The following is a 21,830-nucleotide window of genomic DNA, read 5'->3' as shown; positions in this document are numbered from 1 at the left end:
ATCATAAAAACCCTTTCTCATCTCAGGGTTTGTAATTAACTTCCAAGTCATCAAAGCACAATGATACTGAAAAGCCCAAATAACTTTCTCATATTCATATTCCCACTAGTTGATTTAACAGATCAGATGGAAAGGTAGTATTCAACAGGGACTCTGAAACCTCTTGCATTTCCTTCCTTTTCTTCCATACCAAGTATAACCGCTGCTCCACAAGTTCAAGCAAGCTCTATATCTGTACAAAAAAGACATTATCCACTCATACAAAATAACTCAGGAGAAACACATATTTTAAGAACATTAGCTGGGAACGGGGCAGAAAGAAGCTCTAGAGAAATCAGAAACAAAACACCAGTTTCATTTAGATCACCATGTTCCAAAATTTCACATGGTCAATAATAATGGTAGCTGTGCATAAACTCTCTTATCCAATACTGCTTTGTAGTTTTACACGCACAGTACTGATGAGTAGTTGCAACTGGGATGAAGAGCTCCAAGCTAACTAGTACAAAATCCAGACTTTTAAGAAAACCATAAAAATCTTTTAACTTTAAAAAGATCTCCTGCACATGAATAAAGCACTTTATCCATTTTCTCCGTATCATTAAAAACAACGTATCCCAAATGTCTTTCCCTAACTTCACGCACCTTATTCAACTCATCTGTGCACGCTGAAAGACATGAGCTGTATAAATTATGAAGAGATTTAAACTAGCTATTCCACATAATTCACAATCCCTCAAATTACATGTGAGACCACCAAGCCCTACTGCAATCACTTTGCGCGTAAGGATTCTGTTTTGATTAAAATGCTTTATGAAATAATGAATTATTCGTGTCTAAGGTAATAAACTGATGTGCTAGTATTATACACACAAGCACAGATTAGTTTAACAAAACAAATGAAAATTGCGTGTGAGAGGTTTTAAACCTGTGTATACCATATCACATAGTTTCGGATATAAGAGACAGGCAAGCAAGAAAAATGTACAAGATATGAATCATAAATGATCACCAGTTGATATTACACAACAAACAGGCTAGAAATTGTTTTAAAACCTTCCACACAGGATTCTTTGTCACTATCACTCACACTGTGCTGACTAAAAACCAACAGCTTACTTGTTTTTAAAACACCTTGTACTGAAGGGTTTATTAGCATTGCTGGGAAGCCCCTTCTATCATGTATCCTTCCAAAAGAAAATGCTAGAAGTCATTAAGATATGTTTAACATTTAACTGTACTGTACTTGGGCTGCTTAATTCCTCCTTGGTTAAAGGGGTATACAACCCTTGCAGATGGAAAGGAAAGTCTAATACCTAGCACAGTGACCTGCCAAACCAAGTCAGCCGTCCATAGTATGGGGGGGACAAGACATTTGGATGTACATCTCTTATATTGTTTAAATTTCTACATTGCCAGCAAAGAATTTATCCATTAGGCAAGCACATTTCGTAGTAAATTATGGGTTTTTTTGGTTGGGTTTTTTTGGTTTTTTTTAATCCTCACACTTTTGTCCAGCTTTATACATGCTTTATGCCCAGAAAGCACTGAAACAATGAAATAACTTAAAAAATAACAATAAAATTGGTTATTTATTCAACTATCACTTATTACCCGGCCAAGCAGGTGAGTGCAAAATACAGCAGTCTCTTTCTTCTCAAACACATACATAGTTCCTCTAAGGGAAGGGATTAAACAGAAATGAATTGTTCTTTCATGCAATACTTGGGAGAGCAATTTCTCATGCTCCTGATCAGATACACCTAAGTATCTGATCACTTCCTTCTTGCTAAAAACCAAAACAAGTATGAGCCAAACGGAAAAAACTTGTTCACTTTATTTTACGGCTAAAGAAGTAATATTATTATGTTTGTGACCTCCACTGAACTAACAAAAAACTTTGTCAGACTGGAAGGAACGCCAGTGTTGCCCACCAGTTAGTTTAGCATGTATTAGGATTTTCAGGCATATGTATTTTACAGCATTTACGCAATGCAACCTTTCTGTCTCTAAAGAAGGAAATAGGAAAGCTTGGGTGAAGTCTAACTGTTAAACGATAAATCTCCATTACAGAACCACAGTTACATTTTTTTGCCTCCCCCTTTTGCAACAGGAATGTTACAGACAACTGTTCACCCATCGCGTTCTCAAATACGCATGGATGGTCTTCCCTTTTTTGTTTTTTTGTGTTTTTATTTTATGTCTTATCTTGCCTTTCAGAAAGAATAAGGGAGCTGCTGAGCCAGTTCCAAAGCTGAAGCTGTAAAACATCCACTTAGATGGAGAATTCCCGAATTATTTACATGCATATGGGATCCCATATGGTATATGGGCACCCCAGGTCAGAGGGTGCCTCAGGGACCTTCCCCCTTGTTTTATTTGCACTTAATGATCAGCAGTCCTTCCGTCCTGGCTTGCTGGCACTAGAACCCCCATTGTAAAGCTACCGCTGCTTTCCTATTCCACATCTCTTTTCAAAAATTAAATGGGATATTTAGTCGATTAAATAAAATAATAAAAAAAAAGTTGGGTTGTTTGGTTTTTTTTAACAATCATGAAAATGTACTTTGACTCAAATGTCAACATTTTGCACCAGAGATGAAGGGTCTAGACACTGTCAGGGTCATGCTGCTCAGCCAAGGTCATGTTTTCCTAATGCCTTGCCATAGGCTCTATTTGTTCTGACCTTAAAAGTTAGATAAAGAAATGGCTTGCTTTCTATTCCACCACAGATATTCTGGACTTCAAAAGAAATTAGTTATTTTTCAGTGAGAATACTTTTTTCAGGCAATGAGATTGCTGCTTCTAATTTTAATGCAGTCAAACTAAAAGGCATTGAAAATTCAGTGGCGCCAAATTACTAACGATATCAAAAGTTAACGCAGCTTTTGGGGAGAGGAGAAGGAAAACTAAACTTGGCTGACTGGACTTCAAAGTTACCTTTCTCTTGCTTTCTTCTCACCATTTAGAATCACTGTGCCACCTTGGACTAACAGACGTGCCATTTTTTCTATTGCAGGGAATTTTAACAATATTGTTTATTTATTCTGACATTCAACATTAAGAACCCTAGGAACAGCTTGAAGGAAGCCTCAATTTTGAGGCCACAGTAGTGCTTTTTGCTGAACATCTTGTCTTACAAATTTTTAAGCACTTCTTTCCCCCCACCCCAAGTAATTTCCCCATAAAAGTTATTTCAAGCTTGTGACAAATGCAAGATTGAAACTGCTCGTGAAAATTTATTGCATACTTATTTTCTCAATAGAGTGATTTACTCATAGTCTGTGTTTCACAGCAGTGGGTAAAAGGTAATGTTTTTGCAAATGAGACATAGCAGGCAATATAAGCTGCTTCCTCCAATAAAGCAAGAATATTGAGGTATGTTATGCAAAAGAAGAAAGAATAATACCATCCTTGACGCAAGAGTAACCATAAATTTAATCTAACATGATAACACCATGGTGATACAATGGTCATCATTAAAAGTCAGCACTTACCATCAACTGTTGAGCAATACCGCCCTTGCTCTATACCCTTAATCAGAGGGGCAAGGAGGAGGAATGCACTATATAGTAACTGTCTAAGAAACAAATGTTTAACAGCTATTTCTCTGCCAGAGTTAATTCCATGCAAACATTTGCAATTTCCCTGAAGAGTAGCTTTTATAGTCAAAACCACAACATGTCATTTCAGGTATTTATCCCCAGTCTTCACAATGGTTACACTTACATCTAACCATACTTACCACTGAAACCAAGTTAAGCTCATGGTTAAGTACCTCTGTAAGCTACTCACCAAATGAGCCACATGTCAAAATACCAGGTGGACAACTTGGCTTCTTTATTCTGAACTCACATATTCTGCAAAATATCTCCAGTATCTTGGGCGAGGGTGGATTGGTATTGGTTTAAATATTAATCTCCAAGGGATCCTGCTGCCTTCCCCAAAGCCGTGCCTTCAGCAGTGTTTTTTGTAAAGGTCTCTCAACTAAGTCATGTCTTAAGCCTGCGAGATCACAGTGTGCAGCAAAGTAACTGTGGAGCCATAGAAAGGGACCTCTTTGGGGGAGAGTTCCCTATTAGCCTTCCAAAAGCATGAGCTTCTGGGTCCTGTTTTATCTGGCATTCAAAAAGCCAATATTACTATACCATAGAGACAAGCTGTGGTGAATACGAAGGATCACTATGTTACACATCTGAGGAGCCCATACTATTTCTTGTTCTATTTTCCACAGCCAAGATTAAGGCACAAGCCTTTTAATTCTAGGAAACACTAACATACAGTACAGCCATACACATTGGGATCTACTGCATTATTCACAGGCATAACTGCGCAGGATGTGTGTGAGGGGGCACTGAGATTGAGGCATGTTGCCCGAATGGAAAAAAAAATAATACACTGAAGCCTTTTTGCACACCTTGTCCCACTTCAAAGCCACATCAGGGAAGCATAGGCTATTCCACAGCAAGCTGAAATGAGCAGAACTTCTTGCTGATTAAATGCCACTGTGAACGAGAGGCTGGTTTTCCATTTATATTAACCTATCTGAATCTACTGGAACCCTTGACAGCGTAATTTTGTATAATTATTTTCTACTCACTATCCTCCTGGATTGCAAATATGTTTATCTTTTATAAAATGACGTCAATGTTAAACAGCTTGCTTTTGTTGTTTTACTTCTTAAACTAGTTGGGGCTTATTATGAAAGACAGGGCAGTGTCTTTTCTTTTGCTTGCGGCTTGGCAGTAGTCCTCACTAGGATAAAACTAGAAAATGGGTTGGAAAGAGGCGGAATGAATGTACCAGCCAAAGTCTCACCTCTTCTCAGAATTTAACAGTCTGAAGTTGTGTAACGCACACATACCTGTTGCATTATAATGGCAAAGAACTGTTACTAGGTAACCAACAATTTCGATTTCAGGATTGTTTGTTAAAAGCTTGCACGCTTCAAATAAAGTTATCTAAAGGCCCAGTTTTTAGGTAAATATTCATATTTTCTTGCTTAATCAGGTGGATGCCCCGGGTCAAACACTGCAGAAAATTTCCACATGAATTTCCTACGTTAGTCAGAGCCCCCCCCCTGCCCCAGACACCCAGGAAAAACTTCCCCAGGCTCCTATACTCATCACATCACAGCTGTGACAAGACAGGGTACCCAGCTATGGGTCAAATGTGAGTCTGGAAGGCCAAAAATTCAGGCAGCATTTTGTAATAGACTATGAATATGACTTGAGGAAGATGAGAACCACAGGTCTGAATTTCTCTTCATTCTTCCACCAGAAAAAAACCCAAAAAAACCCAAAAGCAAACCAAACAAAATCAGATACAGGTTCTCTCCACCCTCAGATAACATACCTGACTTCACATACATATTCCAGAACATACTTCACTAGGGCTTGTCAAGCACTCCCACTACCTTGTATAGAAAGTGATAACAAAGTCCAAAGGATCAGACTTATTTACGATACAACTTTACACACACAAATGTTCACCAACCTGTTAAAGAGAACACAGCAGCCATTCCAAAAAAAGAAGAAAATGCGGTGGAACACAAACGGTGTGCTCAGGCTAAAATATTCAGTACTTGTGAAAGAGCCCAAGCAAACAAACCAGTAAGGAATATCAAACAACCCTGATGATGACTGCAAGTGAGACAGACCATGGAGACAACTGCCGCTGTACAGGTTAGAAACAGATCACACTCTCTACTTCTATTAGATGCACTTTCTAAAAATATTTATGACAGCTTCACTCTTCCCCTGCCTGGATTTGCTTCAGCAAAGTGCAAAGCCAGAGAGAGGCCACTGATCACAAACAAGGCCTGAGTGTGTACCTGCCTTTCTTATCTCCTATAGAAACTGGCAGATGCGATTGGCAAAGGCAGCCGCCACAGGTTTCGGCTTTGCACAGCTTTTGTTAAATCTGCAATAGACTGCGCTAGAATAAATGAATTAAAACAGACATTAACAGCATTAGTAATGCTCTAACTAGGAATCTAGGTTATTAAAGTAAGCTAATGATATTCAGAAAACATGTTAGCCTATTAGCAATAAAAGAGACAATTACTGGTGGATATGTTGTTGGAAAATCAGTAATGCAACCCGTGTGACATTCACAGGTGCCTTTTACAGTGCTTGGGCAATATAGTACCTACTGCAGTGGAGGGTTCAACACATTTGGTCTTCCCATGCAATGAAACACAACCCTGATGTCCCCATTGTCACCCCCTCACAGCAGGCCACCATATATGTGCCATTCTGCAGACATCTATATATAGAATAAAATGACACTGTATAGTACATATGGCTCTATGCAAGCACGTTATACGATTTTTAGGAAGCCATACTCACAGCTTACAGATACCTCGGTAGATAACAATACTTTGCCGCTCTAGTGACAAACACTATTTAAGCGTCACAGCTTCTTAAACAGAGCCTTTCTCCCTCTCCCAAATTTTACACACCAGCCACATAGAGATTCATTCCTATCACTTCAGCACAGGAGGGTTCCTGTGGCAAGCACAGCACGGACAGCTTGTGGCCCAAAGAGGGTACAGAGTGAGGCACCTGCAGGAGACAGGCAGGAGGGAGTTTATCCGCCCATGAAGGGAATCAAGCTCAATCATTGCTGGCAGCTCATTCACTTTCTTGAGAGAGGAAGACGGATGCTCACAGTTTGGGAAGTGCCCCGAGCCGCAGCGCCTGGCGTTTGCCGTTAGCCCCTGTTGCTTTAGACCCAGCAACGGGAATCGTGCACTGAGAGGTGTCCATGCCCTCAGCTGGAACAGCAACATCAGCCTGTCAACCTCACGGGAACCACAAGCATGTTGCTACCCATGCTGGTACTATTATCAGGCATCACCTTCCCTGAAGATGAAACATATGCCCAAAGCCAGCAAGACCCTTTTCCATAGCAAAACTCTGCACTAAGAAGGGAGGAGACAACGTTCCAAGGGGAAGAGTAGGAAAATAAAGGTGCAACCTGAAGAACGTGACTGTTAAGGGATCTGGGAGTCTGTGCTTGTTTGCCCCTAGGTCCAAAGAAAACTAGGTGCTAAAAGTACAGTATATGCATCCTAACAACAGATCGACGAGATGGGAAAAAAGCCAGAATTTTGTGAATCTTTTTTTTTTTCCCAACTGCAAAGCTCAAACAATTCTGTATCATGCTGAAGGTTTAATGGGAGTTTGAAGAAAATCTTCAATTTTGAAGTGCAGACCGCATTTCTAACTGATTGAGAGTTAATCCTTGCAACAACAAAAAACAAAGAGTCTAATCAGAGCTACCCTGTGAAACCTATCTTCCCCTGGGGTGAAGAGTCAAGAGCACAATAACAACCACTTGGTCTGACTGCTGCTATGACAGTCACAGATCCTCGGGAACACAAAAAGGTTAAAAATATTATGTGAGACTTGTCCTTCAAATAGGAAGGATGCACTATGACGACTTAAGACATTCAAACCACATTTCTGTTTCTCTGCAGTCATCAACATGGAACCCTGAGACTGCATTACTGCAAAAGAGACTTCCTCCACATCTATCTGCAGAGGACCCCACGCTTTATCAAGACAATAAGGGTTTGGGCAGCAATTTCAGTCACTATTTTATCATGTCCAAGTAAGCATCAACTCTGCAGCTTCTGCTGAAACAGCACCACCACAGTGCTGAAACGGCACACTAAACTACTTATTTACTGCTTTGTAGATTGCATAAAGATTGATATTCGGCCCATTCAAATAAGGCTAAGGAGGTATGGAGCGTGGTATTTTGAGAACTGAAAGAACAATCAAAATGGAAAAAAATGAATTACTTAGTAAAAGGCTTGTGTACAGCAGCCCCCCGCCCCAGTGGGTCTGTGCACTGCCATTTCAGAAGCCTGACTGTAGCTGTCCCTGCCTTCCCCTGGCAGGAGCACATGCCAGCACAGGTACGCGCTCACAGCTGGTGCTGAAGGGAGGTGTGTCTCGACATCCTGGAAACGAAACACCCCTTTTCCTCCGAAAACTAAACCTCTCGCCCATGCTGCTGCACAGGCAGGGCACCAAGCAGTCAGCCATCAGTGGGTGTGCACAGGGGCAAGCCCGGCGGGGCTCGGCTGAGCTCCCGTACCGCATTACAGCCCCCGCCGCAGGGAGCCGTCAGACCCCCACCGCCCGCCGGGAGGGGATGGCCCCGGGGCACCTCAGTCCCCAGAAACCTCTGAGCTGCTCCCACCCCGCGGCGGGCTCTCCCCAGGGCGAGGGCTGCGTGGATTTTAGGGAGCTACATCGATGCCCCCCCTACCCCCAAGTCCTCCGCACAAGGAAGCCAGAGATCTCCCCCACCCCCGGAATCCTGTTAACACACTGCCCGCTTACGCTGCCCGGGCAGCCGGCCCGGCCCAGCGCCGCCCTTCCCGCCGGGGCCCGCGTCCCGGTTCCCCCCATGCCGAGCATCCCGGCACAAGCCCCGCCACCGCCTTTTGGGCTGGGGGCTGCCCCAGCCGGACACGTACCTCTGCAGGGGCATGACTTCGCAAGCCATGCTGGCCATGGGGCCGCCACCCGCTCGCCCAGCCAGCCTCCCGCCCGACTCGCCTCCCGCCGCAGCCCCGCCAGCGCCTCGCCGCGGGGAGCCGGCAGCGCGGCCCGGCCCCAGGGAGGGGCGAAGGGGGCGCCGGCCCCGGGTTGGCGGCTGACGGCGACCCGCCCCGCCGCCCGGGGGCCCGGCCCGGCCCCCTCTCGCTGCCGCCGGGGAGCCCCGGCCCCGGCCCGTCCCGCCCCGCCCCACCGGGTAACCGAAAGAGGTTTGCGATGTCCAAGTTGGTCCTGGACCTGCCAGAAATGCCACCAGCTGAGGGCTAACTACCGCAGGATAACCTTTTAACAAAAAACACCCCACAAGGTCTTTTGTATCCCTTTCAGTAACCATAAACACCACCTCCCCACCCCCTTCTAAATGTCACCCAGGGTGCAATGTGGCCACCCACAACCTCCCTCCCCACGGCCGCGGCGGGCGGGATGCCCACGGGCAGGGCAGCAAGCCAACCCGGAGCTCTACCATAGCATCACTGGGCTAATCGCCCTCTGCAAACTGCACAGAGCCACGCCACTGCAGACACACGCCTTCACCGTGTATAGATGTCTACGGGCACTGGCACAACTGAGCTTTTGAACTTACTATCCCTTTGGGTTGCAATAGATGCAACCGGGGTTAGAAGGGTTTGGGCAGTAGTGGGCCAACCGATTTGGACACACAGCAAAGAGGAGCATATGAGACCTTGCCCTTAACATTTGAAATGAAGAGATAAATGTTGCAGAAGCCGAACTTATTTTTGCTGACGTTCCCTGTGGGCCACCCTCAAGCACTCCTGCTTCTACATCTGTGGCTGACGACCAAATAGAATCACAGACGTGCCTAGGTTGGAAGGGACCTTTCAGATCATCGAGTCCAACCATCAGCCTAACACTGACAAAAACCATCACTAAACCGTATCTCTAAGCACTATGTCTACCCGTCCTTTAAATACCTCCAGGGATGGTGCCTCAAGCACTTCCCTGGGCAGCCTGTTCCAATGCTTAATAACCCTTCCAGTGTAAAAAATTTTCCTAATATCCAATCTAAACCTCCCCTGGCGCAACTTGAGGCTGTTTCCTCTTGTTCTATTGCCTGTTACTTGGGAGAAGAGACCGACCCCCAGCTCTCTGCAACCTCCTTTCAGGTAGTTGTAGACAGCAATAACGTCTCCCCTCAGGACCTGGCGGAAATTTGGGGCTGTGAAGAACGGCAACAAAAGAACCCCACAAAATGGGAGTGCCACTTTGCAGGACATAGTAGCCTTGGAAAACGAACAGTACACAATCTGTCAGAAGGTCCTTCACTGAAATGCTTGATGGCTTCTGAAGGATCACACCCAAAGTTTTATTTTTTAAAATTTGCACCTCCTCTTCCCAGAACACCTATGGAATCACCTTCAACTTCCCCTGACATTGGACAGAAACACTTCTGTTGCTGCCCTACCTGTGAACGACATTACCACACCACACACTTTACACAACGAAGAAGGGGACAATCTCAATCTGAGACAGGGGCATAAGGGAATGGATCCTTTCAACCTTCTAGGTGGTAAAAGCCTAGTGGCTAATTCTGGTACAGCCAGACATGCCAATCTTCAAAAATTCAAGTCAATATTAAAGGCGCCGTCACCTTCAACCCCGGTGAGGACTGGCACTGGTTTGGGAGAAAGCTGCGGCATGAGCTTAGAACCTGTATGCTTAATACTTCCATAGAGATGTAGGTCATGCAAATTAGACACGAGCCACACCAGCTTTCTGGAGAAGCAGCAGACACTCACAGGTTAGCGGGAGGATATCAGACATTTCACAGGGATGCGTAACAGATCCCGACCTTTCTCAGCAGGAGGCAGGGGCATTTTCTGTCTCAAAAACAAGAGCAGCGGGCAGCTGCAGCCTCAGAAAGTGGCGTCATGGAGCAGAGACACAGAGGTCAAACGAGAAGTGGCTCCGCTTCAATACGCTGAACTGTTTAATATTTGCTCCCGTCAGCAGGCTGAGTGGAAGAAGCGCATTAGTAATGCTTCTGCCCGTTGCCTCAGCACAAGCGTGCTCTGCTGCACCACAGTCACACCAGGCACAGCACAGGGCCCCTTTTTAGGAAAGTCAGCAATGCTGATAAAGCACTCTGCCATCACAGATCTGGGCTGCTCTTATCTGTGGCAATTAAATGAATATCTTCATGACTTCCTGTTAAATTAAACGTGCCATACGTGCTCTTAAGCAACTAAAACCATGAGAGAAAGATTTTACTCTGATATATAAAACTGCTTCAGTATAAAACAAAAGCACCTTGTACTGTTTCACAATTTGACAATAAATCAAATTGCCTCTTCCTGGCCAGTCTTTTTTTTATACACACACAATTATTCATAGTTTATTACACTTCTATAAACTGAGTGTTACCATCAGGATGCCAAAAAAAATATTAATTTTCCACATGTAACTAAGGACCCATCTACACAGGGAAGAAGTCAGGGTTCTCCAGAGCAGCTTGCTGAATAAACAGAAGCGGAATAACTCAAATTTATACCCTAGCTATATTTTTGTTGTGACTTCCATGGGACTTGCCTGTATAAATGAGCTTAAAAGTACTAAGATCCTCGACAAAGAATTCACTAACAAAAAGAGATCCAGTAGTAACCAGAAAGATTAATTTATGAATTAGCATCAGTGAAGAAGGTTAGTTCATGGTATCATGCTAAAATCAACCAGATGCCTTGGGAGAACACTAAAGTTGCCCAGGACTCCCATGTCCATCAGCACCTTCAGATCCGCCTTCTGTTTTTGTTCTCCTCTTTTGGAGTCTCCTCAATGGGGAGACTGTTTTTGGTTTTGTTCTCTTCTTTTGGAGTCTCCTCAATGGGATATCAGTTTTCTCCTCTCCTTCCTCATCTGCCTCTTGCCAAAAACATCACAACTAAGAAGAGGTACCCTAGCTCACGTTTCCCCGCAAAACCACTGGCATGCAACTTCAACACCCATTAAAGGAAAGGAGATCAAAGATGAAAAAATTCAGCTGGTGGACTTTTGCTAGCACTGTTGGTTTCCCAAGGTTTTAATTATTTCTGGAGCAGCTGCAGATATTGCAATGAAAGATTTTAAGATGGAAAAATGTCAAAGAGAGCAAAATTGGGGCCAACTGCCAGCAAGAGCAGTAGTACCTGCTACTCAAACAGTGGGAAATTGCCCCTCGGTGCATGTCCCCTTACTTTATTTTGCATCCTTTCAGTGGGCCCTTTGAATCTCTTGCTCTGCTAAACGAGCACACAACTCCTCATTTCTTCACCTCTCCTGTTCATGGGTACAGACCACAAGCGATGTATTTGTGGCACAAAGCAGGCAGACAAAAACTGCCAGAAAACTGCAGTCTTATCTCCAAACAATTCCACTTCCTTCTCACAGATGTTTATGTTAACGCCAACTTGCTACTTTACAGAGGCAGGAATTCCTACCCTCTCCCTGCCCTCTTAACACCCTTTTTAACTTGCATAATTCAAGCTGGGTTATCACGCATAAAACCTGGGATTATACAATTTTTTGTTCTGTATTTGTTTGTACTTGTTGAATTTCTTCTCCCATGTTAAACATGAAAAAAAACCCTCTTCTGCAAGTTTCATACAATTCTTACATTCCTGTTGCTCAGAAAGGCCAAACTCATCTGTTGGTAGCAACAATGCACCGCAGTGGCTATTTATGGTACCACCAAACATACATACAGAGCACGAGGGAAAACACGCTCTCTCAGGACAGGCACAGCATCCTCTCCACTGACTGTGTGCTCCTTAGTGTATCGTCAATACTTCAGGAAAATAGACAGCAAATAAGAATAAAAAATTATGAAGCCCCCTAAAATACCAACACATATTGCTACACTTCAGCACCTATGCCAAGGCAACACCTGGGTCCAAACTATTTGATTTGCAAATTTCTTACTGAGATTCAAAAAAGGAAAAAAGGCACTGGCTGGAACTAAATATGAATAATCACTTTTCTCCACCACCATTGACATTTAAAGAATGAACACACGTTTGGAAAGGAAGTCTCCTGTCAATCATCATTACAGAAGTGCTTCTCCTCTTTCTCTCCTTTTCATACTTAGCTGCACACCAAGTAATTTTGTCAGTGCATAAAGCAACAAGAGAAGAGGATCTGTGAACAGCACCAGAGGATACGACATATAAGTGATCTAGATAATGGATTTTATCAGGATATGGCTGTGTCTGCCTCGTGGAAAGCAGTTACCCCTTGCCTCACTGCCCTGTCATACACAAATCAGACACTATTTTTTTGAAAAAAAGAAAAAAACCCAAAAGATCTTGCTTGGTCTGATAAAATCTGAGGGTTTTTAAGAAGCTGGAGTTCTGCTCAATACCACCAATGTATTCCCACAGTGTTTACTAAGTTACGCAATAATTTCCCCCCTGGCAGAAACATGAAGTGCAAAGCAAAGCAATCATCAGACTGAAAACGAACGAATGTACTTTTCAAAATACCACCAATACAAAATTTAAAATGCCATTATTTATGTACACATTCATGCACTGATACATGCATTTTTCTCTTTACAGTATCTGTGCATATAAACATCTGCAATTACAAATGATAAATACCCTGGAAAATCTTCCCCAGGCTAGAAGATTTGTGTGCACACATGAAATAAGCAAGTCACATGTAAATAGAAACCATATTTGGAAACTGTAGCCCTTCATGTCCAAACAAAGCAGACAGACGATTAAATAGGCCCTGTCCAAAAGAGCACAAACAGGAAGAAAGAGCAACTAATATGTCAAAAACATAATTTAATAAAAGGGGAACCCTCAGAAAGGGGGTAAGTACTAACTTTCCAAGGCTGGTACTCAGTGCTGTATCACTTAATGCTTTTATCAATGATCTGCAAGGAAATACAAAATAGTACCAGTGGTTCTTTCTGTATGCTGTATACAAGCCAGCATTAGAAGTTTCCATGCAGCCATATAAGAGTTAAATCTGAGAACTATACGCAAGATGATGGGTCCTACTGAGGGATACAACATAACACCAGATAAGCATTTCTATACAAGCTCTGAGTGACTGTGGAGGTCGGAGGCATCAACACGGATATTGCGTGGAAAAGGTGTATTACGTCTGTATTTCCTACTGGGGTGCTTGCTACAGAAGACTCGATCTGTTCAGGAATTCCCATTCTCAAGCAAGTTGTGAAAAACTGAAGAGTGCTCAGAGACAACCCATGAAAGGAACACAAGAACTAAACCCTACACATTTAGTGTTTTGCAAAGAAAACAGCCTATACATGCAGGAAATGTTAATATTTGACCTAGTACTCACAAGCTGATCAAGATCCAATGGCTGCAGTCAAAGACAGACAAATTATGACTAGAAATGAGACATTTTTAAACGGTGAGGATAACTACCTATTGACACAATTAATCAAAGATGTTAGTGAATTTTTAACGTTCTTACAACTTACAGTTGCTTCTGTTTAGGAACACCAAGACTTAGACAAACTGCCCAGATGTAATTTACAGAATTCTCTTACTCATTTTCTTAACTAATACTCCTCATGTCCAAAAATGAATCAGGTTGCTCTCAGTTGACTTCATTTTACCTCTTTTATTTTTTGCACTGGCATAGAAATACAAGTTTTGTTGGCATATCCACGGGGAATATACTGTTTTTTTGCACTGTAGCTCTTCCGTTCCTTCCTGCAACTTGGAGGCGAAATTACCTTTTAAACAAAGCTAGTTAAAATCTACTAAGGAGGAAACATATTCCAGAATAGTTCCTTAAACTTGCTGGGACTGGAGAAAAATAAACACCAAGCTGAAAGCTTCTTAGACCTTCAGGTTCTCAGAGTTCGTGATCTCAGCTGACATGTAAGCACGCAAGTGCGTTTCCCATCGAGGGAGGACACCCCAAGCTCCCAGGAGACCTGGATTAGCTGCTGTGGCGGGTCTTCATTATGCAGCAGTGTCCTTTGCAAGCACCACCACACCCACTCAGCAGCCGCTTTAACTTGTTCCAAACAACTCCTGCCCCATGGGATAGCCCAGAAATTACTTCTTGGCCTCCCTCCTGGAGAAGGGGAAGGATTGGGAGTAGGTTCCTAAAGGGTTTTCTGGGAAAGCATCAAGTAATGAATGGTTGTGCCAGCTAATCTGCTGTGGGAAACAGGGTAAAGCGTGCTGTGCAACACGTCACTAGGTTCTTCATTTGCACCAGTTTGCTCAAGTGCCAGAGCATGGGAGAGCAAGCAAACAAGCAGGACTCCAGTCCTGTACAAGTTATTTTCAAAGCACGCTTTTTCAAAGCTCTGCTAATCTAATGAAATTCCTCAACATTAACATCTAATGAAACCTCTTCCACTCCTCTAAACTGTTGTTTTTATAAAACAGCCTGCACAAAGACCCTTTAAAAATTCAGCTGTTTCAGACCAACGAAAATGTTTGCCACAGAAAACACTGAAGAAAAAGCATTCATTTGTCAAGAAAAAGATTCCAACAAGATTCCTTGGTACTCCCTGTGTTATTTACATTCCCCACCAAAAATGTCACTGGTTTCACACTTTCCTACCTTCCAAAAACATCCTTCCAATCCTCTACAAAATTACTATCCTTTGAACTCCATGCCTCTGCACCTACCATGTTCCCTGCTTTCTAAAGCATTTTCAAGTGAAATGCTTTCCACCCTTAGCCTTACAAAAATAACAACCATATCCGAAGGGGCTGAGCAAAGCGGAGGAGCAGGCCACACCATTCACGTTTGGTGCACGTGGCTTTTTACTCCACTGAAAGATAAACTGCCGTCCGTGTTGGCAAGGGAGGCAGTCTGGCAGAGTTACCCTCCAGAAAAACCCTCTAGAAATAGCTCCTCTTCTTCAGCTAATGACGTGACTGAAAGAAGTCCTCCCTTTGCACAAGTGCTTCAGCGGCCAGGCTGGCTCCCGGGAGAGGTGGTGGGAAATGATGACTTGGCGGGAGAGACTGACTCCGGCTGGGAGGCACTAAGAGAAGAGTGAGCTGGGTGAGAATAACTCCATCTCTCTGCCTAGAGCTGGAAGATGGATCTGGCGTGGAAACAAGGTAGATCCTGGCTAAAAGACAACTCTGACCAGATCTATTAAAACCTGACTGTATTTGACAGGAGCACAGCCCCTTCAGGCCAGTCCCAGGGCTTTTTCCTGCACCCAGCTGTGCGTACATCAAGAAACACGAATTATTGTTTATGCACAGCCAGATACAACGATGCTGGGCTCAATCAGTCCAGCTCACTGCTGTGCCCCTCATTTGCAACACCAGCTCTAAGTTTAACCACTTCATATGTGTCCAGGCTGCGCAAACACACTCCTATCCTGCTGCAGGCCAGTCTGAGCAATGTTAGGAGTGGCACAAGTGGATAGTGAAGGGAAGCAAAAGGTCAGCATAAGCCTACATTTAATTATCAAGAACATTCAGAATGACAAGAGAAAGGTCAACAAGCTTGCAACTTCCCAACCCACCTTCATAGTCCTGGGAAAAATCCAGGTTTTTCTACCCAAGGGACATAAATCCAGCAAAAGCTAATGAGAGTTTAGAGGAAAACTTATTTTCTGTGATGCTCAGCAGCCCTGTTAGAATGGCGGTTACTTGCTTTTTTTGCAATTTGACACTTTCTGGAATTTTGGGGCGGTTTTTTTTGAAGGAAACGTCTATAAATTTTATAAAAGATGGTGCACTGTTAGCAGTGCTCCCAGACAGTAATCATTTCATGGTGGTTAGGTGGTTCCTAACCATAATGCAGGGCAATAAAAATATTATTTTATTAGATATTTATCCCTCCCTATATGACTTAAACTTTCTGAATATGGAGAGCTTGGAGACTGTGAAAGTGCCTGAGAAATTGGTGGTGGAATTTCCTGTTTCCAGGAGTCCTGTCAAGGCTTTAATGACTGAAAGTCATTACCATCCAAGCGGGCTTCAGTAATTTCTTTGCAATTACCTAGTGGCCTCTCTTTGCAGTCATCCCTAGAGCAAATACACTTCTTGCAGCAGGTGCAGAATGAAAAGGAAAGTTTAGTACAGAAAACAGAACTATCTTCACACTTCGTAACTGCAACCCTCTCAGGCCAGGAGGAAGGCACTGAGCCAATGTGAGAAAGTGCAATTTGTAGATAAACCGTCAGCTTGGGATCGCATTCCTCGCAACAGATAAAGTGAGAGGAAATCTCTCACGGCCACTGACCATGGAAGAGGAGGATTTTACAACACCGAAACAGCTCAGAGACAAACAGATGCAATAAAGTGACAAGAGCAGTGACAACCCTGCCCTGCCACCCCCAGCCTTTTCTTATTAGACGGCCAGCTGACCACTTTGATTAAAAATATACGTGTGTGTCACCGGAAGTCACAGCTGAACTCCATCAGCCTACACTGCAACGTGCTGAACACAATGTCCAAATGCATAGTTCTTTCAGCTGAACCGGGAAGTCGCATCAGCAAACAAGCCTGGCTGAGAACTCGGTGACCTCTACTCGTTGATCTTCCTGCGGACTGCCTGCAGGACGCCAGGCTAGGTCCCCTCTGGGAAGCTGCACAGGAAAGAGAACCTCACAGCTTCAGGTGGTAGAAAACTGCTTGCTCTGCAAAGCTCCCGGAAACAAGGCACGCTACGCTGAACCCCCTCAGCTGAACAATGCACCAGGCACCTGAGGAGACAGGCTAAGGAAGCTACAAGAGAGGGAACTGCTCACTTACTGCAGTAAAAATAAGTCAAGTCACGCTGCCGAGGCTCTGCCTCTTCCCTAGTCACTAGCAAGACAGGTTAGTGATGGGTGTCTTGGTTTTTGTAAACACAAATATTAAAAGCAAAAAGATTTCCAAGGCTCGTTCAATTTCCTTATTATCCACTGTATGTTCTCCCATCAGAGGTCACTGATGATTTTGTTTGAAAATGACCTCAAAATTGGCACAGATGTTTGCACCTTATTTCCTACAGCAAAAACTACTTTCTGAAGGCACCAGCCTCATGAGATGAAGGGACTTTCTCCCCACAGCAAAAGCAGATAGAAAAAAAATGAACACAATGACAATATAAAGAAACCTTCTAGCTGAGAGGGCAATGCCTAAGATACAGAAAGGGAGTTAGTTTCTTTCAGCTTTGTTACGCAATTTCTGTGAACTTAACTGTAGGCCGTTTCTAGTTTCTAAGGCTGCTGGATGCTGTCCCAGGAAACAGGAAAAGCTAATATACTTGGCTCGTGGACTGAAAGAACAACTGTTGTTTCCATATGCATGTTATGGCATTGAAGTGCTACTTTCTACATCTAACAGTCATCAGATCTTTGTTTAATTTATGTTTTTTGTTGCTTCCAAGATGAACCTCCATTTCCGTGGCACAGGTCAGGGCATCAGATTCAAAATGGTCTCCATCTCACAAGCCATAATTTGTCACCAGGTAAATCTTGCATAGAGAAACAAAGGTAAAATGGCTAGAGGTAAACAGGAAGGTTAGAATAATGTAATGAACGAAGCCTAATCTAAAGGAGTAACCTGTGCAGGGTGGAAGAGAGAGGACAAATGCTTGGAAAAGTAAACTGAAATCCACCCAGGTGACTTGCATGGAAAAAATCTACATAATTGCATGTTACCGTGACTGTCATTACGTCTTGGCTATAGCCGAGGAGAAGAACCCAGAAAGAGCTGGGACCACACCCTAACTCACCATTCACAGCCACCTACCTTGGAGAGACACATAAATCACATGTCTTTGTGGCTGTGTTTTTAGAAAACTGCACGCTTTTCTTAACAACTCATTATGTAAGGCAGTTCCTAGTGCCAGCATCTCACAATGCAAGAAAGAAGGGAATTGATTGCATAGGAGGGTGGAGACAAATGTACTCTCAAAGTTAAATGAGTCAGCTTGGAAAAACTAACTCAACACAACCTAAAGAGAGAAGGTGACAAATAGCAACAATACCCTACATAAAAATGTCCCCTCTGAGGGCTCAGAGCAGGGCCCACTAGAGGCTGCTGCTGAACGATGCATAAGGCAACCACCCTCACCACTCCCCCAGCGCCCTCGCTCCAGACCTTTGCTCCTTTCCTGAGCAGTTTTCTCGAAGAATCCAGGGCTGTTGGAGGGCAGCCCTGCCTGCTGCCTGGCTGCAATCCCTTATGTAAACCTGGCAGCAAGGCTACTGAGTGATAAGACAAATTATTACTTTGGATAGGGACTGAATGTACTGCCATGACAAACTTCAAAAACAAAAAAAACCCCAAACCTAAACAAAAATAGTCAGCTAAGCAAACAACACCAGCCCCCCTTGCTTGATTTGTTCTGGCAACAACAGGCACCCAAGTTCTTATCACATGACAGAGGATAATGGTAAGTTTTGGCTTGCCTTGGTTTTGAACCGCAGCTGCTAAAAGGAAAGCCAACAAATAGGGAAAGTGTTTATAGTAAGCACAAACTTCTCAGTATACAAATACATGTGTTTTCATACCTCAACAATTAACAGCGAGAACACACAGTGTCATCAAGAAGAGGGTGCAGCAGGGTACATTAACCCACCCCTTACTTTAGGGAGGCTACTACAGCATGTGATCCCTTTATTTGCAGGACATAGGCCAGATGTAAGGATCTTTGTGAACAAAAGGTTGATATAAACAAACCTTCTCTTTGAGAACATGCACATGTTAGAAAGCCAGCACGGGGTATCTGTGCTGGCAAATCTCATTGCAGCTGTGACTGCAGCCACAAACAGGAATTTATGATCTTTGGCACGCAAAGACACAGCTAGAAATTACTGGAGAAGGCAGCTTGCTTACTGAACGACTGTTACTCTAAGCTTTGACTCTCAGGAACTGCACAATGTTTTTCAAAAAGTTTGGCTGCCATACAGGCAGCCATTCTCCAGCTCCTGACCACTACTAGCGGAGTGGTAGTAAGTACTAAGCTAGGTACGTTACTACTAGCAAGAAAAGGTATCCAGTAGTACTCCTTTGATCATTATTTCCACCTGGGGAACACCCACCGAGCCTAACAGCACCTCAAACAGCAGGGTGCCCTCCCACTGAGGGATCCTCCTTCAAAACACAACCAGGGCTGCAAAGAGATGCAGCTCCAGAAAGCGCTAGAACAGCCATATAGAGCAAAGCCTATTTCAGTGCCCTTTGCTAGGCAAAAGATCCAGGATGGTGACAACAAAAATCTGCAGATAGCATGTGCCTCCAAGCCAGCATCAGGAAAGACATTTCTGCTCACCATCAACAATCCCCTGCCTCACATTTTGGCTGCAGGAAGACATTTTCCCTTCTGCCTGAAGGCTATCCCTTGTCTTCGCTTGTATATGAGGTTTAGCACGAGAGGCTTAAGCGCATTGCCTGCAAGAGGCCCTCCCACCCTTGTATCCACTTAAATCTTAACATATTCTACCCCTGCAGTAAAATCCATTTGAATCTGTTTGAAGCACTTCAGTTTCAGCACCTCTAGGGACATCCAAAATCACGCCAGTTCCTACTGCAGTTATGTATGCGCCTTTTGAATCAAACTTTTTCCTTCTAGATAGCAGAAAGAAGGAGGGACCCAAACAGGGATTCTGAGCTTCACAGAGCTGCAAGCCCACGCCTGCCCCCTCTCACTGAGAGTCTGGTAAGGCCCCGGGGAGCCCTGTTGCCTCCTGCCTATACCCTAGTTCCACAGCTGCTGTCTCCCCTGGCTCCCGAGGTCTATGGTGCGGGTCTTGTGGCTTTCAAGCAGGTAAAGATAAAGTATGTGGTTCCCAGGGTGCGGAAGTCTGGCTGCCCTGCTCTGAAGCTCTGCACAGGAGCTCTTGCAAAAAATGAGATAAGCCTCACAGAATTAGGTAACAGGCTGCATACTGCCTGCAGACTTTCATCCTCCTTTCAGAGGACCACTCTCTTCTCTCCTGCCCCTTCCTTCTTTTCTTGCTCCAGTCTTTGGGGATTTACTCGAAGACTGCATTAGAGGTATGTTTTTCTGCTACTGCATAATTAGCAGTTTGCCCTTGGCGCACAGCTATAATAATGAGGCAATTTTCAAGAGAACACATACATTATGTGCCAGTGGGGATTACGGGTACATATAGTTAATCCACCTATTTTGGCTAGAAAAAAGAAGACATCCACTTTACAAATACCACTTTCTTAAGATAACAGTTGTGAACAGAAGGTATGCTCTGCAACATGTTTTGACTAAAACTGATATTTCACATATTTCAAATGACAGCAGCACCTTCAAAAAAATCCTGCAATGAGGAATATCATACCTGTAAGGAGGTGTAACAAGTCTTTCAATATTTTAAAAAACTAGTAAGCCATTCTAGAAGACACAGTCAAAATTGTAGCTGCTACTTAATAAGTGGATCTTCATTTTAAGGTCAACTGTATGAAGACATATATTGAGAGGTATTTTAAATAGTATCAAAAATTACTCATCAACCAGAAGTCTATAATTTTCTTCCTGAAGACCTCTGCTCTAGTGTCAAATGAAACTGATTGAAAATGTATTAAAGATTACAGTTTTTGCTGGGGGAGGGCTTACAGGCTTAGTAGTTTTGGTTACTTCACTGTTACACTTGTGAACCTGCTAAAGGTGGAGTTCTGCATCTACCATTCTGTGTAGCCCTTCACCCTCTTCTAATCCACCCATATCATGGTATCTGAGCACAGAAAGAGAACAAACCACAAGCGTTTTCATGAAACAGCAAATGGTTATCATTGCCAAGAACAACCTTTATTCTTTTCTAACAAAGATCATATGATAGCTGAGCAGATACAGTCATTTCACTAAAACGTATCTGATAATTACATATAATTAATGATAACATTTATTTAAGAATGTTAGTACCTTGTGGCACAATCCCCCCAACAAGAACAGCAGCGTGTTTGCAAAGCACTTTATAGTCTAGGTCAGATGCCAGAGTCCTTCTGCTGAAAAAGGTGAAAAATTCTAATGTAGCCTTGCACTGAGATAATACCAGGTAATACCTCACTGTGAGCTTAGATTACACAGGAGTGACACAAGGCTGCCAAACACATGTTTACAACCACTCCTGATGTATCAGAGCATGACATTAATGCCAGGGAATCTGACAGCTGTCCCGCAAAGTGTGTTACGTCTCCTAGAGACCTCTCTCCCCTCTTCCTGTTAGGGGTGGTCCAGGGCCTCCTCTCCATCCCATCCTGCCCAACAACCTGCCATCTCGGACCTGGGTAGACAACAGCAAGTAGCACCTACTCTTCCTTCAGCAGCACCAGTAGATCACTGACGGAAAAGTAC

General features: G+C 43.6%; 1 protein-coding gene across 9 annotated transcripts in view; it reads right to left on the bottom strand.

The window, feature by feature from the left end:
• Positions 1-21,830, bottom strand: part of FAM13A (family with sequence similarity 13 member A) — a 135,406-nt gene that overhangs the window by 53,474 nt on the left and 60,102 nt on the right. For 2 of the 9 annotated variants that reach the window (XM_074589595.1, XM_074589596.1), the window contains exon 1: positions 8,495-8,627. The exons of 6 other annotated variants lie outside the window; for them this stretch is intronic. In XM_074589595.1, the coding sequence (XP_074445696.1) occupies positions 8,495-8,532 (38 nt within the window). In that variant the 5' untranslated portion in view covers positions 8,533-8,627. Of the gene's footprint in view, positions 1-8,494; positions 8,629-21,830 lie in introns of those variants that run through there. One more of the 9 variants, XM_074589597.1, reaches the window with a different exon arrangement.

Source organism: Larus michahellis, chromosome 5, assembly GCF_964199755.1.
Source record: "Larus michahellis chromosome 5, bLarMic1.1, whole genome shotgun sequence".
Classification (NCBI taxonomy): Eukaryota; Metazoa; Chordata; class Aves; order Charadriiformes; family Laridae; genus Larus; species Larus michahellis.
This window is presented reverse-complemented; position numbering and strand designations above follow the sequence as displayed.